Raw genomic sequence first — 27,786 nt, forward strand, 5'->3', positions numbered from 1 at the left:
TATTTGCTTATAGGGCTGTCAGCGATGACTTTTTGTTAGCGGTTTTTGAGGCCCACGCGAGAATCAGAGGAGACTGCAAACAGAAGGACAAACCATCAAAATTGTAATAAGTATACGCGATAAACCAAATCATTATTTTTCAAGCTGTAAATTTTAGGGTGGAAATATATTCTTTGTTTTATTTTGCTTCATTGGGTATTATAGTCCCTCAATTAAATCTTTGTTTTTGTTTGATATTTATGAAGATTTTGTTTGATCATATTGACAAAACTCATCAGAAATAATCCTAAACCATTTAATCGAAACAAATGTATCCTAACCCGAACAGAAGGAGCTAACTTATATATTTAAATGAAACAATAAAAAATTGCTTTTTTGTAACCACCTTATCCCGGATTGGTGTAGGCATCACGTGGAATCGAAAGTGAAACAATAAAGGCAGCCGGTAACGACGCTCTCGACTGCTGGCATTTTTTTTCTTCGAAAAGGTAGGGGATATTTTATTGATTGGGTCTACAGTAATTGTAGTTTAACAGTATGATCACCGTATCATGGGTTATTTGTGGTTGGGCGTGTTTACGCGCGTGTATGTTGGTTTGGGGGGGTTGAACATGCTGATTCGTGGAACAGTTTGTCATGCAGTGTGAAAATACCTTCTCTGCTTTTTTGGGTTTAGGATGAGTTGGCACTAATGTCAAAATGGTCATTCAAAGTGTCATGCGCCATAGAGAAGTTTATTTATTCCAACGCAAATACGATTTCTCCCTATACGCTTCTGATGTGTTTATACACACACACAGACAAACACACACTCAGTTGCACTTTTTTGATGGCGTATCCAGCGTGTCCTGAAGTTGTGATTGTAGACTTGTCGTGCTTGATGTTTCACGTCCACGAAGTAGTCAGCCTGTATTACAATTGTCCGGTTAAGAACATAATGAATGACTATGTTTAATAATTAATATGTGCCTGCATGATAAGAGGCCCCTGCACGCGTGTGTGCTCGTGTGCTCATGTGCCCGTGTGTGTGTGTGTGTGTGTGTGCGTGTGCGTGTATGCGTGTGTGCCTAAACATAACCTCAATATCTAATCGTTGTCATCCTCTGAGGTTAGCTTCGGCGTGTGTCTGTGTGTGCTGCAGGTCTCGTTCGGTCAGCGGCGTGTCCACAGGCCTGTCTTCCAGCCCTCTCAGCAGTCCCAGGGTAAGGACCCCCCCCCCCCCCCCCGACCCATCTCTTGCCTCCCCACCCAATCCCCCATAATGCTTTATCCCTCTAACACCTCAAGCAATGCCCTCCTGGCTGAGAGTGTAAGAGTGGACTTCTATCTGTTCCGTATATCAACAAAATTAGTTTGCCCTTATTTTGTCGGATGTTATGTTCTTATGCAAGCGGTTGAAATGCGGTTCTTTTTTTTATGAGGTTTTTTTTATGAGAATTATGAGGTTGTCCAAATGTAAAGCAAAGCAGCTTGCAACATATTGCTCAATCTCCTACATTATAGGCAGCCGAGCTATTTGGAGGAGGAGGTGTTTTCTGTACCCATAGATTTTCTCTGTATGTTAACAGACTGTGTGCAACCAACGTTGATTGAATAAGCTCATGTGTACGTATTGTCTACTCTGTGCATGTTTGACTCAAGCATTACAACATGTTGTTTCGAGGATGTAGGGTATCAAAAGCAACTGAAAATATTTGTGCCCCTGCAATGTATTTTATAAATGCGGACACAAATAAAGACATTGAAATGTGTGTGTGTGTGTGTGTGTGTGTGTGTCTTGTGTGTCTGCTTGCCTGCGGCGTGCGAGCGAGCGAGCAAGCGATTGACTGATTCCACAAACATTTGGATTCTTCCCAGCCAAGGGCGTAGGAACCGGGGGGACGGAGGGGACGTGTCCCCTCCAATATTGGAAACAGGCGCATTTGTCCCACATAAAAATTATACCGGGGGAGAAAAATATTTTATTTTATTTTGAAAGCGCAACACAGCGTCTTCTCACCGCTTCTTATTCTAAAGAACTGGATGATTGAGCGTGCAATTAAATAATTGATATATTTATCAGTTCATTACTGCCATTCAAAATGTGTTTTCCTTTACATTTACAAATGTATCTTTTTAGTAGAATAAAATATATTTGTGAATTTTTTCAGTGTAGTTCATTTATGACATATTTCTGTTCAAACCATTAACGGATCTGTCAGGTTTCCGATATGTGTCCCCCCCAATGTTAAACTCATTCCTACGCCCCTGTTCCCAGCCATATATCATAAAAAGATTGATTGATAGATAGATGAATGAATCTCTCCCTCTCTCTCTCTGCTCTCTCTCGCTCTCTCTAGAGTCCTTATGGTTTCCCAAGCAGCATGCTTCCACTGAGATTCATGTGCGACAATGCCCTTTGTCTCTTGGTAGGTCTCTTGTCCTGCGCTCCAAACCACAAATTAATTTAGCACCGTTTTCAATTGTTTCTAATACTGTAAGTGTTAAAAGCAAATTTTGTAGGATGGTTGACGCTAAAAAGCGTAGTTCACTCTGAAGAACTTGAAAGGAACAACATTACACTTTTCCATAACATTTACCCCCCCCTTCCCATCACTTTCTTCTTTCTTATCAGGTGTTCCTGTGCAAAATAGTTCTGTCCCTCCAAGGCTGCGCAAACTATTTGGATGACTTCTTTCACGTGAGGAGCTTGTGACCCCCTGGCCTCTGAAACACATATGTAGGACGTTCCGCTACGTTATTTATGGCCTATCGTCGCCAGGATAACGCAGCGATGTGAGGATGTGAGCTGAGGGCCCCCCGTCCCAGGGTCCTTGCCGGGCCCCTGAAGCACAGAACGAGCCAACATGTTGTGCTACGGGCTGGAATTTGGCTCAGCCTCTCAGTCTGTTCTACACGTTAGCTATATGCTAAATAATCTGAGTATGATGTAGCATCAGACCGAGAGAAAGACCCAGCGATAGATAGATATAGATGGATCTTGGATTGACTATGTGAGGCACTTTGAGTCTGCCTCATGTAAGAAAAGTGCTTTATAAATTGCACTTGCCTTGCCTAGATACATTAGATCGGTATACATACATTAGATCAATCAATATACCGATTCCCTCTGTTTCCTCAAACTGTGTCTCATCTGGTTTTGTCTCTAGTTTCTGCCGAACAATTGCTTACAACACCAGTACATCCGACTGGATGGAGACTCCCTGAAGCTGGTAAGAAGAACAATGGTGAAACACACAAACGCCACACATCTTTACCCCTCCTTGGGCCCGGTCTCACGGTGTTCTAGCTGTGACCTTTGACTTATGCTGCCGAAAATATCCTTCTGCTAAAACTGTTTTTCACAATCGGCAGGATGAAAACATTTGTCTAGTAGTATAAATAGTAGTAGTATCTACAAGTATCGCACCCTGGGGGACAGAGCCTTCGCCATCGCCGCCCCTTTCACACTACTTTCATTCAAAAGTAAACTTAAAACCCATCTCTTCAGGACCACCTACAACATTTGACAAATCATCCTCCGCCATCTTCCACTCTCTCCCGCTCTCTTAATGTGTTTCCTATTGTTGTGGTGTTGTTTGTTTATTTATTATATTTATATTTATTTTATTATTATTTATTTATTTTTCCCTTTTGTTTGATTGTCTGTACTGTCTGTATGTATTCCTTTCTTATTTGTAAAGCGTCTTTGAGTACTTAGAAAAGCGCTATAAAAAACGGATAAATTATTATTATTATTATTATTATTATTATTATTATTATAGTGTTTGTCGTCTAAATACCCTTGACTTGTGTCGGGTTTTCATGTGATGGTTCTGAGTGTGGGTCTGATCAGAGACCCACAGAGGAGCAGAGAGTGTGTGATAACGAGATTATATCACTACAATCTGCTGAAACCAAGCATTAGCCACGGTGCATGGGGAAGAGAATTGCTTGGCATTCTTCTAACAGCCTTTCACTGGGTCACAGGGACGATGACGCAGGTAGTACCGTCCGCATTCGCAGGAAACAGGATTCAATATGATTTCAAACCGGTGATAAAAAGCGAATACATGCTCACGATCTCAGTGGTTAGGTCATATTCATATCATGTATTTTTCAAGGTCCTGGTGGATTGGAATGTACATTTACATTCAGGGTATTTAGCAGATGGTTTTATCCAAAGCGACTTACAATAAGTACATTTGTCAGAGGAAAGACTATCTCGCTGTCGGTACATTCAGGATGTTCATAGAACAAATTGCCAAGCACTCACAATCACTAGGTTAACCCATATAACAAAGATAGCTTAGATAAGATGCTCCAAAATGCTATGGACTTTGCCGGCACATTTAAAGGTTCAGTAGTTGCATCATTTCGGACGATCATTACATATGTGATCTTATCTGTAAATTACTAGGATTATACTCAATATATAAAACTTTAAGATAACGCGTAACAATAACAAATAGTGTGTGAAAACTGTCCAGTTCGCACCAAATTCACTTCCTGTGTTTATGCCGGGGTAGACCATCTCATTGAAGGGGAGCGTGGTATTTTAAGGAGTTCCTAAAATACCTTTTACACGTGTGTGAACTATATGAATGAAGTTGTGCTGTGTTGTTACTATGTCATGGGATGATGATGCACCTTAGGCCTCGTCCTCACGGAGCCGAAACGGGCGAAAGCGATCCGGTTTCGTTTTATGCGATGCAGGAATATCTCCGTAAAGACGGATTCATTGAGTAACCGCATCGAGCTGTAGAAACGCTGTAGTAAATATTCAAGGCACTGGTTCTCCACAGAAAAAAGCGGAGTGCATCAAGCCTGTGCGCATACAGCCTGCGCACTGTATACAAACATTCAGTCACGAGGAGATTCAACCTTTTAAATTGAGCAGAAGTACTTTTTAATGCACAGTTAGTAATTACATTTATCAAGGGGCTGTATTTAAAGCTACAAAAAGAATACAAATAAAAAATTCAACGCAACTCTGACGTCGCCCTGCTGGTGGGGGGGCAATGACGTCATTGTTTGCGTTTCAGGCGTCCACACGAATCTTAACACAAAACCGCATAGGTCCTGATATATTTGAACCACCCTGAGACACGGTTTCCGTAATGTGGCGGTTTCGGGCACCGGATCCGCCGGCTCCGTCTGGAGGGTCAGCCGAAACGCACAAGCATGAGCGTCGCTAGCAACTGAAAACATTCGGGGCTAAAGCCCAGAAGTTAGAGTCTTTTTAAAAAGGGAGTTCAGGGGTTCCTCCCCCGAGAAAATTTGAAAATCGGGATGATGAAATATGCAATTGTAACATCATTTGAGAAGGAAAGGAAAGACGAATCGTCATGTCTGCCTCACGTCGGGGTAGGCCTACTGAGTAGGTTAATGTCTACGTTAAGGATAGGAAAGTGCACCACATACACCAGCAGCCAAAATGAGACATTAGAAAAGCTTGTAGCCAAATAAACACTGTCATGCGCCTACCCAATGAATTCAACCGGGTTGAATTCACTGCGGGTCCCCTGAATCTGTGCAAGCAGCACTAAACAGTCCTTCCAGAAAAACGTGATTATGCGAAAATGATCAGCCAAAGTCTGCATATTCATGCGGGGGCCGCATTTTTTCAAATATGCCGCAATTTCACCGCATTAATTGCCGATTTCCGTGTAAAATATGCGGGGGTTGCATGATTTCATAATCCCCGCATTTTCGTTGCAAAAAAGTCACATATATCTTAGCAGAAAGTTGAAAAATGTTGTGTTTACTTCACACAAGAGCAGCCATTTCCCCCTGTTGCCATGGGAACGTTATGAAGTGACGTAATTACACGACGTGAACGTCATCGAAAAGCTGCATTTTTCGCAAGTTCCCGCATTTTTTCGCAAGTTCCCGCAATTTCATCGCATAAAATTCCATAAATATGCCGCATATTTCATAGTATTTTTTAAGAAAACATACCGCATAATCAAGGATTTTTGGCCGCAACAATCACAAAAGAACGCCACATTTTTCTAGAGGGACTGACTGAACAGCAATATCGACTTGATGCGCTATGCATAGAGAATACAATTTGCAACATTTTGCAACAAATGATTCTAAATCTGCCCTTAAATGTACACGTCAGAATTTTGCGGTTTTCACTGGCTACAATATGGCATCTCTCAGTTGTCAAATTTGCTAAACAAAATTTTAAACTTCAATAATTGTTCAGAGTCAAATTAAAAAGTCCATTTATTTAAGCTCTCAAAAGCATAACCATATTCTTCGCCACATCGGCGGGACAACACGGCACACGCAAAGTACATCCATGGAATCAGCCGTTCAAAGCCAGTCTGCATTAATCGTATGACAACTGGATGGCAGGGGTTGCGGACAAGGAATACACCGCACGGGGGAACATGAGAGCCCCAGCTAGCCGCATACTAGTAGCCTGGGTGCTTTAAGCGTGGAACAAGCTCGATACGGAGCGGGTGAAAAACGTCCGTGTGCAGGCGTTATTCGTTTGGCAACCTACGGTTACTAATATTCATACTGGTTTAAATAATACATTTGATAGTATTTCCCATTTTTGTCATGCACCTACCCGATGTCAAGTGGACCGGGTTGAATTCACTGCGGGTCTCTCTTCTTATATCCATCTTACCAAAGATATTTTATTACTGTCCTTCTCAACACTCTCTGACCTCACTAAAAGGCTAGCAGCACAGCAATATCGACGAGATGCGCTATGCATAGAGAAGAAAGAATACCGACGTTGAATTTGCAACAAATTATTCCAAATCTGCCCATATATGGACACGTCAGAATTTTGCGTTTTTCACTGGCTACTGTCGTGTTTTCTGAATGATAACACATGCGAGTTCACTGTTAACTGGCTACCACTTTATTGAATGAATGGCAGCATCCCCGAGTATCAGTGATCCACCTTCCCGTGCATCCGGCTAAACCTTCCCCCAACACCTAGGTTCCTATCACGTTATTATTATTATGAACTAAAGTGCAATAATACCACATCTCCCCTTTCTAGAGAACAAAGGGCAGACTGCCTTTGTCTCATCAGACCTTAGAGGATTATTCTGCCTCTTTGTTGAAAGGTCTGTCCCTATCTGAACCCTGTAAGGAAGAACAAAGTAAATAAAGGCAGATTATTTTACATCAAAATAAAATACTGTTAAATTCAAAATACTCCCCATTGTACAAAACTAGAACACGAACAGTACACAGTAACACAGTATTCCCTTTTTTTTTTTTTTTTTTTAGATCACAGGTTAAATCTACCAGGTGCAACTATAGCTCTCCCAGACCTGGTTCTGAGCGTGGGAGTCTCAGTAGGTAAACATGCGTTGTCACAGCAGGTATCACCGGAGCCTGCTCAGGTGTTGTCTCTGGTATTAGCTGTGTTAGAAAACCTCTGTCTTTTGTAGGCGTATGTAGAGGTATCAGGTGACTGCGGTTGCGTCTCACCACCCCCTGGGGTAGATCCACCAAGTAGGACCTTGGAGTGGAATGGTTCTGAATCACAGTTCCTGATGTCTTTGTGTCAGTTACCCATACCCGTTCTCCAGCCGTCAGAGCACTGAGAGCTTTGACACGGTGACGCCTGTTTTCAGCGTCAGACCTCCTCTTCTCTCTTTCCTCCCTATCGAAAGCTACACCATCAGGCAGTGCAGGGTCTAGCTGAGTGGGAAGAATTGGCACTGTGGTGCGAAGACGCCTACCCATAAGGAGTTGAGCTGGACTGTATCCACTCTGAAGGGGCGTGGCTCTATAGGCGAGTAGAGCCAGGTAGGGGTCTGTTGCCTCCTTCAGCAGATTTTTGACAGTCTGTACTGCCCGTTCCGCTTCACCATTACTCAGCGGAAACCTTGGGCTGCTGGTGACGTGTCTGAATCCATATGAGGCTGCAAAGCCAGCAAAAACTTGTCCAGAAAATTGCGGCCCGTTGTCAGACATCAGGACCTCAGGAATACCATGCCTGGCAAAAATCGACTTGAGATGGACAATGACATCGATGGACCTGTTGTGCGATAACTGTGCAATTTCAACATACCTGGAGAAGTAATCAACCACAAGCAGGTAAGTTTTGCTCCCCAGGAGGAACAGGTCCGCCCCCAGCTTTTGCCATGGTCTTTCTGGGCATTCTGATGGCATGAGTGGCTCCTTGCGATTCTGTTGCTCTTGTATGCATGCCCTGCAGTTGAGCACCATTTCGTTTATTTGCTGACTGAGACCAGGCCACCACACAGACTGACGAGCACGGCTTTTGCACTTCTCCACACCCTGATGTCCTTCATGAAGTTTTGCTAACACGTCGTTCCTCATGGCAGCAGGTATAACGAGCCTTGTGTCTTTCAGCAATAAGCCGTCTTTCACTGTGAGTGTAGCTTGCTCTGGCCAGTAGTTTTTCAGTACAGGTTCCTGTTTCGCATGTGCTGGCCATCCTTCTGAGCACAGGGTCATGACACGTAAGCAGACACCGTCCTCTTTCAGTTGCTCTTTCAGATTTTCCGCATACATGGTGCTTACAGGTAGTCCTTCTATGACAGCGTCTACATAAATGTTTGTGCTCTCCATCAGCCCCTGTTCCTCTGTAGACATGCGTGATTTCAGAGGTGAGCATGACAGTGTGTCTGCTGTCCAAAGTGATTTTCCTGGAACATGCACAATGGAGTATGAATACCGCATCAGTCTCATCCTGAAACGCTGGATTCTCGGCGGCGACAGATCCAGTGCTTGTGCTCCAAGTAGGCTGAGAAGGGGTTTATGGTCAGTCTCCATGTAGAACTGTTTCCCTATGAGGAAATCCCTGAACCGTTCACAGGCCCATGTGAGGCCAAGAGCCTCCTTTTCCACTTGTGCATACCGTTGCTCAGTTGGAGTTAGCGACCGCGATGCATAAGCCACAGGCCTCCATTCCTCCTCCCACTTTTGAAGAAGAACGCCACCCAGCCCATATGACGATGCATCGGCAGACACTTTGGTGTCTCCGTTCGGGTCATACATAGCAAGGACCGGAGGAGAAGACAGTGCTCTCTTCAGCGATGTGAACGCCGTTGCCTGGTCCACGTCCCAGACCCAACAGTTTTTCTTAGAGAGGAGGTCACGGAGTGGTTTGTCTGTCTCTGCTAGCTGTGGAATGAACTTTACCAGCTGATTGACCATGCCGAGAAAACTCCTCAACTCACCGACATTTGTGGGCTCTTTCATCTCCATGATGGCATCTGTTTTTCTTGGGTCAGGGCGGATGCCCACGGATGTGATGATGTGGCCCAAGAAGACTACCTCACTTGTGGAGAGTTTGCATTTGTCCACATTAAGGGTGATGCCTGCTTTCTCCAGTCTCTGTAGCACGCCATGGAGTCGAGCATCATGCTCTTCCTGGTCGCGTCCCCACACCAGTAGTCATCAATGTGGCAGGCCACCCCTTCTAGCCCCTCAATGACCTCAGCCATCATGCGCTGGAAGTGTTCGGGTGCTGAGACAATACCAAAGGGGAGGCGGTTAAAATGGAACCGCCCAAAGGGTGTAATGAATGTGGTGTACTTTGATGATTCCTTTGTCAGCGGGATCTGCCAAAACCCCATGTTGGCGTCCAGTTTGCTGAAAAACTTCGCCCCAGCAAGCATTCCAAGGCTCTGGTCTACTGACGGTAGAATGTACTTTTCGCGGCACACATACACGTTCAAGCCGGTCAGATCCACACACAAGCGTACAGACTCCTTATCCTTCTTGGGCACGACCACCATGCCGGCACACCACTCAGTCGGCTCCTCGACACGGCTGATGGTGCCCAGGCTTTCCATGCGCTGGAGCTCTTCTTTGACTTTGCCAACCAACGGTATAGGAATTCTCCTGGGGGTTTTCACAGAAAATGGCCCAGCACCAGGTTTAAGCTTGATGGCGTATGGTTGTTGTATCTCACCTGAGCCACTGCAGAGTTTGGGAAAGCATGCCTTGATGTTCTCCATCTCTATGCTGTCCACACGGATGACTAAACCAAGGGCCACAATGGCTGGCCTCCCGAGCAAGGGAGTTCTCAGGTTTTTGACCACATACACCTTCTCTGCTGTCTGTTTAGTTCCTTTCCTCAGCTGCAGTCTGACGAATCCCGACACCACGCTCGTCTCCACTTTCACTCATCTGCAACGCTCACCGGTCTCTTTTTTGTATTTCCTTCCAGGTGGATCGTCTTTTACTTTTACTTGGTACCATATAACAGCACTTCTGACACCATGTCGTGTTTACTGAATTATAACACACGCGAGTTCACTGTTAACTGGCTACCACTTTATTGAATGAATAGCAGCAGACCCGAGTATCACGTGATCAACAATTCCCGTGCATCCGGCTAAACCTTCCCCCAACACCTAGGTTCCTATCACGTTGTTATTATTATTATTATGAACTAAAGTGCAATAATACCACAGCTACAATGTTGCATCTATGGCTGCTGGTAATGCAATCACAAAGAAGTATACTCTACGGGGCTATTTTAATAATTATTATTTTTATTTATTTTTTTGACGGTACAGCGATGTGGGGCTATTCCCAAAAGATCCGGGGCTATAGCCTCGAATGCCCAGGTCTAACGACGCGCCTGCGCACAAGACTTATGCGGTTTCACCAAAGACGTGGCTCCGTGTGGCCGGGGCCTAAGTTGTGTGTTTTGGGTGGCATGTGGCTCAGGAGGTAGAGTGGACTGGCCCCGGGGTTATGGGTCTCTGCCACTTTATTTCAAGCTAGTGCATGTCGATGAGTATGAGTGTCCCTCTGCTGTCTTATCAAAAGAATGTAATGCATACATGATGGTGGTGGTGTTAGTGGTGGTGGAAGTATATTTAAGAGAAAGCATTCTTTCTTCGGTAAACCAAAGTAGGGACCAGTCTGTGTGTGTTAGTTGCGGCTCCGCTCTGCTCGGAGAGTTGAGAATGGAATCTCATAGTTTTCCCAGCTGCAATTTTATCATCCACGCATCCAAACCAAAAACCTTTGTGGCTATGTGTGGTATGGTGTTTAACAGTGGTAGGCCGTCCTCTAATTTTAAAGTGAGGAATCTCTGTCTGTCTGTCTGTCTGTCTGTCTGTCTGTCTGTCTGTCTGTCTGTCTGTCTGTCTGTCTGTGCATGCGTGCGTGTGTGTGTATGTCCTTCGCATATCTCTATAAGGTAATCCAGATGTCCTTCTCACTTGTCGTGTCTATTCTAGGGACCTGGGAGGTGCACTGTCTATGTTATTTGGAAAAAAGTTTATTTAAATATATCTATATATTAATAAACGGAACGGGGGGTTCAGGGCTCTGTGGACAGACTTTGACTATGTGGACGACGGTTCATCTTCTGGAGAGCACTCGGTCACTCTGCTCGACTGGTGGACATGCTGCTGCAATGACTATGTATGATTACAGTCGATTACACGTCTGCACTTAACTTGGACTTCTGTACGTCTGTCCAGTGAACTGAGCGTCTGTACGTCCTGCAGTTAAGTGTTCGTCTGTACCTCTGTCTAGCTAGCTGAGCTTCTGTCCATCCTGTAGTTAACTGTTTGTCTGTACGTCTGTCTAGCGAGCTGAGCTTCTGTCCATCCTGTAGTTTGGTGTATGGTGTAGTGCGGTGGTCTAGCGAACGGAGGGATGTACAGACGTGCAATCGATGGACGTGACGCCTGGCATGTGAACTGCGTGGAACCGACGGCATCGTCGACAGTGTTGTGTATGAATGCGTTGAAAGAGCGGCGTTCACTGAACACGCTCATTTATTTTGTGAACGGAACTTGCAGCTACTGAACGTGAGCATCATTCCCACTCGTGATAGTGAAGCCAATATGGATACTTGAAAGAGAGTACAGATTTGAACAATAAGAACCACCTTTTTTTTGGAGCGAGCGGTGGGCAGCAGTCCTCGAGAAAAGCTGCAACCATCGACCCCTTCTGAACCGGCCCCGTTTTGAAGTCTGACCTGAAGGTTGTTCTCCCTTCTCCACGCAGAACCGCACTGAACTGGTAAACCACGCAATGAAACGGTGGTGCATCCAGTCCGGAAATAATAAATCACATGAATGCAATATATTAAAAAGCTGTTTCAACACATCGGTGAGCAATAATCTCACCTCAAAGGTGAGCAAAAATCCCTTCCAAACTTTTTTATTGACCAAATGCATGTATTACATTGCCAATAAATGATATTTACAAATATTAATAGGAACACAAATATTTTTGTTAAAGTTACTTAAAGTTAATATTTTTGTATTTCTGTATTCCACCTGTTTTTTTTTTTTCCACAAGAAAACTGGCGAGCCATATCCCCCTGAAAAAATTGTCTCTCTGGTTCAGCTGTATTGTATGGTGAACATTGTGAAAAACGAGACACATTTTCCTGCCGGTAAGTAAAAGTGAGCCATCACACTTTAATTAAGTCACAAACGGCTAACCCTCTCTTATAGTCACCCACACGTGGCGGCGCAAGCCGCAAACGAGTAGACCCATAATTATGTTATGAGGTACAGCTGTGTTTGTCTTCTGATGAGGCCCTCCGAGAAAAGGGCCCGTCAATAATTCATTCATTGAATCGGTCGGTATTGCAGCTAGCGGTTAACAATGTGCGAAAAGTCGGAACAATGAATCCAAAATAACAATACTTTCAACTATTTCAAGGGGGTGGACTAGATGCTTATTACTGATGGGTGAAATCCCATTTTCACACCTGGAAATGTTCAAGTAACTGCAGTACGACTACTTCAAATTCATTAAAAAAGTCTTATGTGCTATGTGTTATATCAAAAGTTACCCTGATAAAGACCAAAATACATTATATAAACCTATTCCGATATGGTAAAAATTTAATTAAATTTAATTGTCTTTCCATTTATTCAGAGTGCATTAAAGGAGGTGAGTGATCTATTCTTTTCTATTCTATTTCTATTATTTTCTTCCGATTTTCAGTGTGTGTATGTGCATGCGTGTGTGTGTGTGTGTGTGTGTGTGTGTGTGTGTGTGTGTGTTTGTGCGTGTGTGCATTAGGGGAAGTCGTGACCTTTGAGATAGTTTCCGCTCTGCTTCACCTTGTCCAAATGTCCACTCTCATGGGTTAATTATGATTAAACAGTCACCAACGATGACACGATAAGATATCAGTAACTGTCCTCTGTATTTTGTTCTTGGCGCTTTGGGTCTTTTGTCGTTGTGGCTTCAAGGGAAAGTCTGGTCGATAGCGGTATTTGACTGTAGTTTTTAGTGTTGGATTTGTGTAATTATATATGTATATACTGTGCAAGAATCCTCTGCAAGTCTGCTTATATCCTGTGCAACGTGAAAGGTGTATATAGTTTACACATTTTTGAGTGAATTTTGTGCCAATAGTTCATACTTTTTAAATCCACGCATGTAAATAATACAATTATTTATACACTTTAAGTTAAGATTTGTTACGATTCGTGAACAGCAAATCATATTAACATCTGGGAATAGAGATCCACAAATGCACATTGTCGTGTCTTCCATCTTTGAAACTTTTGTTGTGATTTGTTCTGGATCTGTTTTCACACATTTGTCGATCTCATCTTGTCTATACAGCTGTTCAGACACAAATCTTTTGCGTTATACATTTGCATTATCCAATCAGCCCTAGCCATTAAGAGAAATGCAACATCATCATGATGTTGAAGTGTGTGTGTGTGTGTGTGTGTGTGTGTGTGTGTGTGTGTGTGTGTGTGTTTGTTTCGAGGTATGAATATGTATATCTGTGTGTGTGCTTACCTAATGTATGTAATGTAATGTGTTTTCTGTACATTTTGATTTCCGCTGACATATCGACTCACTGCCAGTTTTCTCTCAGATTCAGAAAAGATCTATGTCTGCACGCTGACACCTACAGAAAAAAGTAAGGCAACCAGTTCACCCTCTCTTCCTCACACATGTGGGATCAGGTGCTTAATATGAACTAAAAGTATCACATCCATGTGAACCAGTTCTCTCGATCCACCAACACACAATAATGAATGACAACATTGCAAACACTAACAAATAACAACACAAAAAATACACACCATCAGAAAGCCTATTCATGGGGGGTCACGTGACGATGTCTGGCTAGAAGACGTGTTTCCACTGAGCTCCCGCTCCCACTTGTCTTTAAATATATTTTATTTCAAGTTATCGCTCCCAGTTTCTAATTGTATAAACTCAGTAGTGTAAGAACTAGCGGCAAGCAGAAAAAGTACAATTTTGACAACAAGTAATGTCGAAACAGACGAAAATCAACAAACGAGGAATGGCTAATGCTGCAACTGCTAGCCAAAAAACGGTTTCGCCATTATCTTTCCGCTTCGGAGGAGCAGATGGAGAGGAGCCCTCCCCGACGGTGAACACCGCAGCTCTGATTCGCGAGGTAACTCAAAACTTTGGCGACATGATGGAAGAAAAACTTTCCAAATTCACGGAGACTTTGGAAAAAATATCCACTACGCTGGAAAGCCATTCAAAACGCATCACCGAGGCCGAGCAGAGAGTGTCGGATGTGGAGGATACAGTGACCGGTCTACAGGGGAGGCTCGCTGAAGCAGAGAAGAAAATTAAGCTCATGGCTGATGGCATGGATGATATGGAGAACCGCAGCAGGCGGGATAACATTCGTGTTCTTAATCTGAAAGAGAGCACCGGGGGAAAAAACCCTATTCACTTCTTTGAAGATTGGCTGCCTTCCGTGCTTGGCTTGGAAGCGACTCCTGGCGTTAAAAGCCGTATCAAAATTGACCGGGCGCACCGGAGCTTGGGGCCGCGAGGTGTGCGTCCCCGCCCGGTGATTATTAAACTGCACAACTCCAGGGATAAAGCGAGGATAATGGCCGCATTGAGAGCGAGGCCTAATCTGGAACATGACGGGCAGCGGATCTTCATTCATCAGGATTTATCGTCTGCGGTTCGGGAGAGAAGACAAGCCTTCAACGGTGTGTGCCAGGCTCTGATCGAGAGAGGCATCCGCTTAACATGCGCTTCCCGGCTACACTGGCTGTGAACCACAACGGCAAAGATCACAAGTTTGAATCACGAAGAGATGCAGAAAACTTTCTCAACACGCTGCAGTAAAGCCGGACAGGAGACGCCTGAAGTATGACTTTTATCATGCTTGATCTGGGAGACTAAATGGACACATATCATTAAGGGCTACATTAACATTTAAGGAGGGGCTCTCTGTGTTCATTATTAACATATTAACAACAATATAAGGTATTAACATGATACCTTATATTGATATGTGGCCGGAATGACAATAGGCAGGTAAAAACCTTTTGTTGTGGGGGCGGGGGTGGGATATAGAGCTTTTTTATTTTTTTATCTTGCTCCAGAAGTGGAAACTGATTTTAGCAGCATGTGCTCCTATAGCACTACCCAGTGGGTAGCTTTTTGTTTTTGTTTTTGTTTTGTTTTGTGTGTTCATATTTCTCATACTCTGGTATCTTCTTCATGTTTACATCATTCTCTGAGTATGAAGAAGGTTCTTGTTTGTGTTCATACCAGCACAGCTCATTCATTTCATGTGCCAAATAACGCTGTATTGTACTATGCTCATGGTAAGGGGTCATTTTCAGTTAGATATGGATCACTTTTATTTGTTTTATGTTCAATCATATAGTTAATGAGTAGTACGAAAATCATAACGTTAAATGTCAAAGGAATCAACCATGTTGTTAAGAGACGCAAATTGCTTTCCATGCTTAAGAATGACAGGGTACAGGTGGCATTGTTACAAGAGACGCATCTTACAGATATTGAACATTTAAAATTAAAGCGGGACTGGGTGGGTCACATTTATTACTCTTCTTTCAATTCAAGAAGCAGAGGGGCAGCAATACTTATCCACAAATGTCTTCCATTCACACTAGATAAAGTTATTCGAGATACAGAAGGAAGGTTTGTTATAATCACTGGGTTCCTATATGGTGAACGGGTTCTTATAGGAAGTGTCTATGCACCAAATACTTTTGATAGCTCATTTTATTCAAAGTTACTGGCTGATATTTCTTCCATATCCCTGCCTTATGTAATACTTGGAGGTGATTTTAACTGTGGTCTGGTGCCTGAGATGGATTATGGCCCACCTAAAATCGGACCTCCATCTAAAATGGCAAGAGCTACGATAGAACTCTGCTCTGATATTGGCCTTTTTGACGCATGGAGAATCACTAATCCACGAGGAAAAGATTTCACTTTTTTTTCTCGTCCCCACCATTCTTTTTCTAGAATTGATTATATCTTTGTTTCTAGACCACTACTAGATAGAACCGGAGCTTGCTCCATTAACCCATGTGTTCTCTGGGACCACTCATCAGTCTCTATTGAAGTAATGCCACCTTACCATGACCCTTTTTCTAGACACTGGCGTCTGTATCCGTCTCTTCTTAGCAACCCTGCATTTGTGACTTATTTAGAAAATCAATGGGAACTCTTTATTTCCGCAAATGACTCACCTGAGGTTTCTGCGTCTACTCTATGGGAAACAGGCAAGGCATTTCTTAGAGGGTCCATCATTTCTTACACGGCCGCAAAAAGGAAGACTACATTAGTGAAACAGCTAGAGCTTGAGTGAGATATTGTTAGCTTAGACAGAGAATTTAAAGCTTCTTCCTCCACATCTGTGTTGAAGAAATTGGAAGCAGCCAGATCTGCTTTAGATCAACTTCTAACTCAAAAAGCAGAATCAGCAATATTTTATGCCAGGCATAGACTGTTTAAATCCGGTAACAAACCTGGCCGGCTACTTGCTAGACTAGCCCAGGGCAAGGCAGGGTTCTATGCAATACCCTCGCTCAGAGACAGGAGGGGTGAACAACACTTTGAAACCAAAATGATCAGTAAAATAATGAAAGAGTTCTACCAAAATCTATACTCATCTGACTCTATACTCATCTGAGTGTCAAAATACGTCAGTTCCAAGGAAAAGTTTTTTTGATAATATTAAACTCCCTTCATTATCTGAGGAAAGCAGAATAGATATGTGTAGGCCGATTACGGCCCAAGAGGTCCTGCATACAATTAAATCCTTTCAAAGTGGGAAGGCTCCAGGTCCTGACGGTTTTGGTCCCGAGTTTTATAAAAAGATGGCAAAATTTGTGGTGGGTCCTTTAACTAACATGTTTATGGAGTCATTTGACGGGGGCTCACTTCCACCAACTTTAAATCTCGCCCATATATCTCTCATTTTAAAGAAAGATAAACCCCCTGATCTTTGTGCATCTTATAGACCAATAAGCTTGCTCGGGGTTGACTGTAAAATTTTATCCAAGCTTCTGGCTAGGAGGTTGGAGGAGGTGTTGCCCATTCTGGTGAAGCAGGACCAGACAGGATTTATCAAGGGTAGATACTCTCACTCCAATGTCCGACGGCTCCTAAATGTTATTCAATTCGCACAAAATACAAAAAACAAGGTTCTTGCAGTATCACTGGATGCTGAAAAAGCGTTCGACCGGGTGGAGTGGGAGTATCTATTCGATGTTCTTCACAGGTTTGGTTTGGGTGCAGGCTTTGTTGAGTGGGTCAGAGTGTTGTACAAGTCTCCGGCTGCGAGGGTCCTTGTGAATGGTTCAGTGTCTGATGCGTTCCCCTTGTGCAGGGGTACGCGTCAGGGCTGCCCCCTTTCGCCTTTATTATTTGCACTCGCCCTCGAGCCTCTTGCAGAAGTTATAAGGACCCACCAGGGGCTTTCTGGTGTCAAGTTAGGAGACATTGAATACAGGATTTCACTCTATGCTGACGATATATTATTGTTTATTACAAACCCTGAGAACTCCATCCCTACCTTAATATCAATCATTAATCAATTTGGCCAGATATCGGGGTATAAAGTTAACTACAACAAGTCAGAGGCCTTACCATTAGGTGGCTCTGGGCCCTGGGCGGCCCCTGTCAATTTCCCTTTCAGGTGGTCGGTCTCAGGTTTTACTTACCTGGGCATCAAAGTATCAGCAGATATTAAGGAGCTGTACAAACTAAATTTCAAAGTTACCTTGACAAAAATTAAAGGTGACCTTGACAGGTGGTTTGATCTCCCATTGTCCTGGATGGGTAGAATAAGCTTAATTAAGATGAATGTACTTCCAAGGATATTGTACCCTATGCAGATGCTGCCATTAAAGATCAATAGGAAAGTAATCTTGGATATTGAACGATTGTTGTCTAAATTCATATGGCACGGAAAGAAAGCTAGAATAAAGATGAAGTTATTGCAATTACCAATAGACAGGGGGGTTCAGGCATTCCCTAATTTTCTTAACTACAATTCGGCTTGTCACGCCCGTATAATATCAGGCTGGCTTAGACATTTTCTACATCAAGGGGAGCCCCCCGTAGATGCTTGGTGTTGCACCCCTCTATCTATTTTTAGCCTTACCTCAACTGCCTTAGGTGAACTTCCAGCAGAGGTTAAAACTAACTTTATTATGCTTAACACGCATAGGATTTGGCGTGACATCACTAAACACATTGGCCGAAGACAGTTTTCATCAGCGTTAAAACCTTTAACTAGGAACAAAGCTTTCCCCCCAGGTATTGGAGTGACTATTTTCGATGATTCGTTCTCAAAGGACCTAAGATTTGTTTCTGATTTATTTGAAAACGGTAATTTCATGTCATTCACTCAAATTCAGAATAGGTACAAAGTATCACGTAACCACTTCTTTGGTTTTCTCCAAGTGAGGCATTTTGTAAATTCTAATCTTAAATTACCGAATGATCAACCAATGTGGAGTCCTATTGAAAGCTTCCTTCTTCATTTTAATTTGAATACCCTCAATGACAAGAAATTTATTTCTCTTTTTTATGAAAAATTAATGCCTTTTAACTCTGCCTCTAATTCTGACAGAGCGAGGGATCTATGGGAAAAGGACTTGGAGGTTGAACTTAGCACAGAGGCCTGGTCCAATGCTTTTATGTCTGCTAAGAAAATATATACATGCAACAGACTCAGGGAGAGTCAATATAGAATATTACACAGAATACAACGTACTCCTCAATTTCTACACAAAATTAATCCTGAGTTCTCCCCCCTCTGTCTTAAGTGTATTAAAGACATAAGAACCTACTACCACTGTATTTGGCAATGTCCTTTAATATCCAGATATTGGGAAAACGTTGCTTATGAGCTTAGTTCAATTTTTCACAAAAAAATTAAGTTGGACCCAGTTTTGTTCCTTCTGAGTGTAACTACGGCACAGCATCCTCTACCCACTGGACAGTTGATTTTATTGTATAAACTTCTGCTTTTAGCAAGACGATGTATTCTGTTCCAGTGGATTCAGGAGAAGCCACCCTCGGTTACACAATGGTACAGAGAAACATTTCGTGTTTTTCCTATGGAACGTCTTAGTGCTGTTTTAAAAGGTAACACCAATGCTTACTATGATGTATGGCAACCCTTTCTTGATTATCTTCCTAGTGATCTTGCTGAGCTCTTGCAGAAAGGACGCCAACACCTTGTTTTCACAAATAAATAGTTTGTATAGTCTCTTCCTTTGACATGACTCCGCTGTAAACAATGCTTATATGATCCAAATATGTATTTATGTGACCTTTATATCTCATTACTCTTTTGTAACTTGACAAGTTCTGTGCTGTGTTGTTCTTTGTTTGATAACAGAAAATCAATAAAACATAATTGAAAAAAAAAAAAAAAAGCCTATTCATATTCAATTGGAATGATTCTCCCCCCCCCCTCCTCATGCTATGTCACCATTCAGTCAGGTCTTTATCAGACGTTGGGGAGCTGAACACGGGGCTGTACATAACCCTCTGCACTCATATATAGTGATATCAATTTATATATGAGAACCAATATATATAATATACAACCAATTGCTTGTTATGTAGCTTGTTATGAATGTCCGTTTTGTCACATTGGCAATGAGAGCTTTCCGATTCGGATAAATCTTCATCTATTTGATCTGGCTTCCTGCTTCCTGTCTTCTTTTATTTTACTTGTTCACTATACCTTCTAGAATCTTCTCTCGCTCTCCTCTGTACATGAGACGTCCTCCCATTTTGTGGCTCATGGTCATTCAGTCCAGACTGGAATGCGGTACATAATCAATGCTTCCCGCTTGGTTTTAAGCATTATTACTCATTTCATTTATTATTTTGGGCTCATTTTACCCCCACTCCGTCATTTCAAGATAAAACAACAACAACAGAAGCAGCAAAAACAGAAGCAGCAACAAAAGAAACAGCAACAGAAGCAGCAACAACAGAAGCAGCAACAACAGAAGCAGCAACAACAGAAGCAGCAACAACAGAAGCAGCAACAACATTCAACCCGTCTCTGACCCACAACATCTTGGCCCGTGAGACACCCTGCTGCCTCCACTCAAATCATACACGTCCTGTCAATCAAATCAAATCAATTTAATCAAAACAGTTTTACAGCCGCAGGAATGTTAAGGCTCCCCCTCAGATGTAAATCTCACCAGTGTCTCCTCTGCTTGTGTCCTTGACCTCCAGCTGACAGTCTCACAGGAGTCACCAAAGGTTTTATTGCGTCTAACGGTAAGCTTGAGTATGGCTACTGGGTCCTTGATTTACTATGTCCCCCAGCTCTGTTCCTTTGTTGTTGTCAGCTATAAGTTATGAAACTATTTTCTGTTCTGTTCTAGTTATTCTAGCTTTCCTGTTGGTCTTACTTATCGTCTCAAATGCTGCCTGGTGTCTGAACTTCCAAAGACGAAGAAAACACCAGCTTTGGGTGAGCGACGTTATTATTATTTAAATAACGTTCTTCTGTTGGGTTGCACCAGCCTAGATTACATTTTTACCTGGATTCAAGCTAGGCTTGGTTATTAATCCTGGTGCAACAGGTGGTGTTATACGAATAAACCTTCAGGATATTAGTAGCAAATGAGAGGTTCCTTGATAGCAAATAAGGGATCGCCTCAACCCAGTGGGGATTTGAGTACAGAGAATTCCCATCATTACCCATTTCTCCAAAATATCTACATTATAGTTACTTAGGGGCCTAAATGCTGCTTTAGAATGTCGTTCCCACTCAACAGGGCTCAAAAACATTTTCTAATGATCCTTTTTAACCTGGATCCTCGCACCGCAACAAATTTGATCGCTCCTTCCATTAAAGCAAGCATTACACAACAGCTTGTCCGGTCAGAACAAGACAATAGGGCACCAACGTAGGCATGTTGTTTACACAAACAGAGGAACTAAGTAATGAATACAACAAACTGATCTACAAACAGAAATAGTGTAAGTGTAAATAAGTGGGCTACCTATATGGTCCAAAGCACACAACACACAACTATGAAGAGGCTTCTAAATGATTCAATAAGCAGCTGCAAAGCGGTGGAGAGGAGTGGAAGACATGTTGACATATCAGTGCATGACTACTCCAGTTTAGACTTGAATTCATCCACATAATATATGGTCACAGTCTAGAGCCCTGCAACATGATTTAACTCACTTCTCCAAAAAAGATAACTTGCTCTTCCCTTTTGGTTATTTTTGAATGGAAGACGAGCTGACTATAGGGATTTCAGCGTTTGTTTTTTGTCGTTTGGCAACACAACATAGCCATATATCACAGCACACAGGACAGGCAGGGGGAATGTGGTTGCAGGCTGTTTATATGTCTAGCAATCCAACACCGGACAATAAAAAATGAATCACAGCTGGTCATTTTATTAACATGGTCGCTTGGCTGTTCCACCATGGACTACATTGTTGCTGAGTATAAACAAATGCAATGAAAATGGTTTTCCAATGCTTAATTTAGATTTACATAATTCATGATTACATTTAAGTGTTGAAACAAAACTCAGATTCATTTTAAACTTGGATTTACTAAAGTGTGATTATCTCGAATCTTGGATTAATTTAAACCCTGTTGATGAAACCACCCAAAGGCATATTTTCTTTAAGGATATTAATAGCATTTTCTATTTGTTATTTGGTCATTAATACTGCACTCACACAACACTGCGGTGTGAGTGTGATTAGCCGAGGCTCCCGGTTGCATCGGTCAAATGTTTTTCCATCAAGACCATCACACATTTTCCATTTTTCCATATTACAAGCCAAAATCTGCCTTTTCCTGTGTTTAAGTGAAGTCACAAGTGGGCGTGTCCACCTCGATGTATGCTGCTTAGATTGGTCTACCAGCCTACCCAGTGGACTGTAGCAAATGTTGCTTACCTGTCCATCATACATCTAGGTGGACACGCCCACTTGTGATGTCACTAAAACACAGGAAACGGCAGATTTTCAAATGGCTTGTAATGGCTAATCACACTTTGTTTTGTGTTGGGCATGCACTGCAGTGACTTTGATTGATGCAAGCTGTCTTTGCATAAGGCTTTCTGGAGTCAACATAACTCTGCAGATGGCTCAGAGATTAATGAGGTGGATTATTCCTATTTATGGCCGATGGCTTGTTGTATGGTTGCTCATGGTCAACAGAAAACAGCTTCTGGCTCAGTGATTTATGAAGTATGATTGTGGTTATTTATTGTTCCGACAGGGAAGGGAGTTTCACCAAGGAGGGCCATACTGCCAATAAAATTAGATCCCCTGGCTGGTACATATTTCCCTTCAACGGAAGTGGTCTCAATGGTCTGATTTCTGGTGCATTTACAATGCTTGTTTTGGTTTTCTGATTCAACAGATAGCGGGACACCCATGTGCTTGCACAGACCAAAGAAACCAACATCTAATGCAGGTAATATTATTGAAATCCCTCGAATCCATTAGGTCTCTGTTTTTCGATAGTAAAGACTCACTGACCTGCTCTGCTTAAAGGTCCTATGACATGCCAACAGGTGTGAGTGTGATTAGCCTTACAAGCCGTTTTGAAAATCTGGCTCTCACAAGTGGGCGTGTCCACCTAGATGTGGACGGATAGATGAGCTACATTCCACTATGTAGGCTGGTAGACTGATCTTTCCACCACACATCTAGGTGGACACGCCCGTAATAAGAGCCAGATTTCACACTCACACCTGGTGGCATGTCAAGGGACCTTTAAGAAAAAATCGGTCCAATGAAGTCAGATCCTCACAAACACAGTAGTTTTATGGGTGCAACACTCATAACCATAAATATGGGTCTGCTCCTTTCATGTACCAGGACACTGGTAGTAGACCTGTCTTTACTAGTTTACTCTACTACCCGGGCCCTGGTACGTAACAGAGCAGACCCATCATTTGTGTAAGGAGTCAATCCTGTGTCGGTCCACGATGAAAAATCGTTGAGAAGAGTATATTTTTCTGTATCATCTAGTTCAAATGATCACACATTACTGTCATTCATTTTAGTTGCCATTTGACATTCTTCATGGGATCAACACATCATCGATGATATACATATATATATATAAATATATATAAATATATGTTTCCATTATTCCATAATAATAGTAATACATATTTTCACATATATATTTATTGATTCATTGAGAAGAGTATATTTTTCTGTATCATCTAGTTCAAATGATCACACATTACTGTCATTCATTTTAGTCTCCATTTGACATTCTTCATGGGATCAACACATCATCGATGATATACATATATATATATATAAATATATATAAATATATGTTTCCATTATTCCATAATAATAGTAATACATATTTTCACATATATATTTATTGATTCATTGAGAAGAGTATATTTTTCTGTATCATCTAGTTCAAATGATCACACATTACTGTCATTCATTTTAGTCTCCATTTGACATTCTTCATGGGATCAACACATCATCGATGATATACATATATATATATATAAATATATATAAATATATGTTTCCATTATTCCATAATAATAGTAATACATATTTTCACATATATATTTATTGATTCATTGAGAAGAGTATATTTTTCTGTATCATCTAGTTCAAATGATCACACATTACTGTCATTCATTTTAGTCGCCATTTGACATTCTTCATGGGATCAACACATCATCGATGATATACATATATATATATAAATATATGTTTCCATTATTCCATAATAATAGTAATACATATTTCCACATATATATTTATTGACTTCATACTTGATGTATACAGCTATCTTTATTCTATTGGTTGTTTGAAATACAACCCCCCCTTCCACCGCCCCCCAGAATCTTCAGGATCCAGATTCGACGCATTGACAGGACATCTGGGGGGACACCACACAGCACCAGGGGGCGCGAGGGCAATTTAATACAATTTGTTGTATTAAATGGATGCGTTATATGTATATATGGATATTTCCAATGACAGAAGCCAGTCTTCTACACAGCATTATGATCAAACCTTGACAGACTTGTTGTCTGAGGCCGTTGGGGTCCAGAGAAGACCGTACAGATTGTTTTCCAAGTGTTTCATTGAAGCAAGAAAGTGAGGAAAAGACAGCACTGACACTTTTTTGGTATTTTTTTTAAGTATTCAAAGGGGATATTAAATGCACGACTAATCGCACTAGCGACTAGTGTATACCTTCAATCAAGAACTGATTAAAAAAAAAGGTAATTTTTTTACTGTAATATTTGAAAAAACTGTCATAATAGCCAGTCAGCTATATGTAGGTGAAGTGCTCTGAGAATATCTGCCCATTACTTTGCTCTCCCCTGCCTCTGCGTGCCGCCCCCAAAAATTGCCACCGCTCATGTACACTTTGACCAATCAGAGCGAGGCTCTGGTTCTCCGTTCTTATTAGCTGTGGGACTGTCCGTTCACCTTGGCAACGACGTTGGTGCGTCCCTGCGTGAGCGTTCACGAGCCTAGCAGTCTGACAGTTTTGCACTACTCAGCGGACAACAACTGAATAGCAATGTCTTCATCAAGGGCCCCTAAATTTCCCATTCCCCGGATACCAACAACTAACACCGCTAAGACAGCGAAAAAAAGAGGAAAGACACTTGTTGAAAGGACAGCTACTAAAAGGGAGGCGGAGAGAGCTCGAAATAAAACCAGAGTAAACATTGGCGTGGCTTATGAGCGATGGAGAGAGTTACGCGACCTGAGAAACTTAAAATCGGACGCTGAGATGGCTACATTTCTTATAGACAGGTAAGGAATAGTGATATCTCTCCATGGTATATTGTGAAGAATATGTAAAGTGTCAGCTGGTATGGTTTTTTACTAGGCAAAGCCACGATAACCGTTACATTACGGTTCTGTAATGTAACCGTTTCAATACGGTTCCGTAGGATGTCTTGCATCGGCCCATGGATCTTTTCCGGTCCATTTTATATGTTAGTTATGGTCACACTAACCTGTCGGAATAACACAGAGATTGTGCTCACACGTAGCCTAGGCCTCAACTCAACTGTGGATAATGTCCGAGTCACGTTTGTGTAAAAGCTACTTTGACACAACTGCCGAGATAAGCACAGCGAGGGAAGTGTAGCATATGATATTCCATGTTCCATATGAAATGTACAATTACTTATTACACATTTATACTGACAATTGGCTCCCCTGATTTTTTTTGTTAAAGTATGACATGAAATAAACATACCTGCTCATTTGTGATTCGTTGAATCACACGGGCCGTGTCCTCTTACCCTACCCTGTCAAGACCTCCCCGACCGCGACCTCGTCCCCTTCCTCTGTCCCTGCCCCTGCCCCTAGGCTGCCTGCCTCTAGCAGCAGGCCGTCCGCTGACCCTATATATCCCACGTCCTGTGCTGCTAGGACCTGGGACATAATCGTCCCCAGAGCCATCTGGGCCCTCTTCTTGTACACTCTTATAATGCAAAAAATAAACGTTATTGTAGTATAATTACAGCTACTTTTCTTAGGCCTACCAGCGCAATTACAATGATTTTAAGGTAGCATACATGGTATGTCTGTGAGTAAGATGTTGATGCTCAATATGTACTTATGTAGTTATCAGCACTGATGTTTAATTACCTCAGAATCTGACATGGTGTTTCGTCTTCCTATCAATGTAACTGAATTCACATGAACGCGCATAACTGACGTTCGGAGGGAGGAGCTACAGCAGGTAGGGCGTGGCAGGGAGGGACCAGAGAGAACACAACGGATCTCAACGGCTGTTTCCTCCCAAATTACCCACCCTAGCTTTAACCAAAGCCTAGGGCTCGATCACATTGAACACTTTTTCAGCAGATGGGCCTAGCCATTTTGTAATGCTAATCAATCGAAATCGAATTTGCCGTAAGTGCCCTTGGTTTTGGTGATGCTGCCTCGACTCCCACCCAAAGACTCAATAAATAAAGTGCCATTCTGACTGCTGTAGAGTTGTATATTAGCCAAAGCAAAATGTATTAACAAAAAAAGATCCATTCGAAACCCTGCCCTGAGGTTCACTCACCGGGGACTGCAGTCAGGGGCATAGCCCGCAATTTAGCGGCCCATGAAAGGAGACTGGAATGGATCCCTAAATATGGCCACAGTTCAATCTTTTCCGTTTTCCGTCTTTTCCGTTTTTAAAGGTGTCGTGTGTAGGATTTATTGCCACCTAGTGGTGATGTTGCAGATTGCAACCAACTGAATACCCCTCCCGCTCCCTTTCGAACCACACAGTAGATAAGCTACCTTGGCCTGTAAGGTGCCAGTAGGTACCTCACAGAATGTTGTAATTTATCGAGTAGCCGAGTGTCAAGTGATGAGGTTCCTTGGTCGATTTAATTGTTCATTGTTCAGGGCTACTGCACAACACAGCTGTACCACATAGCGGGCTCCGTGGCAGAGGTCCCTCTCCTGCTGCCACATGGAGATGTAAAGAGCTCATTCTTAGCTAGCAAAAACAAAAGATTGGTATTTTCATGGGATGATGCATTCATTTCAAACATACTTTAAATGTGAAAGGCTTCAAACTAGATATTTAAAGTCCAGGTCGCTCTGTCTAGGGGCCTCTCCCTCTCATGGTCCCCTGAAGCTTTGCCCACTCTGGTGACTGCAGTACCACACTTCAAGGAAAAAGTTGCTTTATATTGTTTTTCTACAACAGTGACCTGTATTATGTATAGGTGTGTATTATAGGATTGTATTATTCAACCTTTTTTTTAAATGCAGAAAAATATTTCCTACCCGTTTCTACTTCAACTCTTTATTCTCCAATTCATCCATTTCATGACCGCATGTTGAATTTGCCTGAAATTGTTTTGAAAGTTTTGTATCATTTGTTGATAAAATGTCGGTAGTGTGTTTTATATGTACATTGTTTCCAAATAAAGGCATGCATATTGGATGTATCATGTAATTACGTAGTTTGTAGGTTTGAATCTTTTTAAGCTTTAACAATAAGTTTACATTAATTAACCATTAATTAACAATAGTATATGCAGTAATAAGTATAAACTAACATTTAACTAAAGGTTAATTAACCGTTAACTAATGGTATAGTAAATATTTACTAATCTGTAAATCTTTACTTATGGTGTTCATGTTGATTAAGCTATTCATTTATACATTATTTAATAGGGGTGGGGTAAGGGTTATGTAAGTTAATTAGGAATGTTAACTTACTGTTAACCTCTCCCGCTGCCACATGGAGATGTAAAGAGCTCATTCTTAGCTAGCAAAAACAAAAGATTGGTATTTTCATGGGATGATGCATTCATTTCAAACATACTTTAAATGTGAAAGCAGTGCTCGCTTGCTTCCATGGTGGGAGAACAGTGTAATCCTCTGTTGACACCAGCTTTGTGCAAAACAGGTGCTGGACCCTCTCCTGGGATAGAATAAAAATGTCCGGTGGAAACACCCATAGCTGCTGCTCCAGCGTGATGACAGGAAAACGAGCATGAGGGCTTCAGGAACAGAACTCTTTACGAAACAGAATGCTATCAGTAAAACCTT

At 42.1% G+C, this 27,786-nt stretch overlaps 1 protein-coding gene across 3 annotated transcripts; it reads left to right on the plus strand.

The window, feature by feature from the left end:
- On the plus strand, positions 1–27,171 carry LOC307082903 (uncharacterized protein). 3 transcript variants are annotated; one of them, XM_079746634.1, is made up of 15 exons: positions 1–103; positions 406–488; positions 1,142–1,202; positions 2,340–2,408; positions 2,615–2,680; positions 3,150–3,212; positions 11,965–12,093; positions 12,262–12,358; positions 12,850–12,864; positions 13,811–13,855; positions 20,139–20,306; positions 20,464–20,508; positions 20,616–20,704; positions 22,631–22,684; positions 24,096–27,171. In XM_079746634.1, the coding sequence occupies exons 4-15, from the start codon at positions 2,364–2,366 to the stop codon at positions 24,123–24,125; spliced, it is 846 nt and encodes a 281-aa protein (XP_079602760.1). In that variant the 5' UTR covers positions 1–103; positions 406–488; positions 1,142–1,202; positions 2,340–2,363; the 3' UTR covers positions 24,126–27,171. The 3 variants fall into 3 exon arrangements, with proteins under 3 accessions (XP_079602760.1, XP_079602762.1, XP_079602761.1); XM_079746636.1 differs by having other exon boundaries at positions 11,965–12,069; XM_079746635.1 differs by lacking the exon at positions 12,850–12,864 and having other exon boundaries at positions 12,262–12,362; positions 13,800–13,855.
- The last annotated feature ends 615 nt before the right edge of the window (positions 27,172–27,786 follow it).

This window comes from Pollachius pollachius, assembly GCF_949987615.1.
Source record: "Pollachius pollachius genome assembly, chromosome: 11".
NCBI lineage: Eukaryota > Metazoa > Chordata > Actinopteri > Gadiformes > Gadidae > Pollachius > Pollachius pollachius.

Coding starts and splice junctions, on each gene's coding strand:
- LOC307082903 (XM_079746635.1), top strand. CDS start 2,364: ATGCTTCCACTGAGATTCATGTGCGACAATGCCCTTTGTCTCTTG. Junction 3,213..11,964: donor ATGGAGACTCCCTGAAGCTG/GTAAGAAGAACA, acceptor TTCTCCACGCAG/AACCGCACTGAACTGGTAAA. Junction 12,363..13,799: donor ACACATTTTCCTGCCGGTAA/GTAAAAGTGAGC, acceptor ACTCACTGCCAG/TTTTCTCTCAGATTCAGAAA.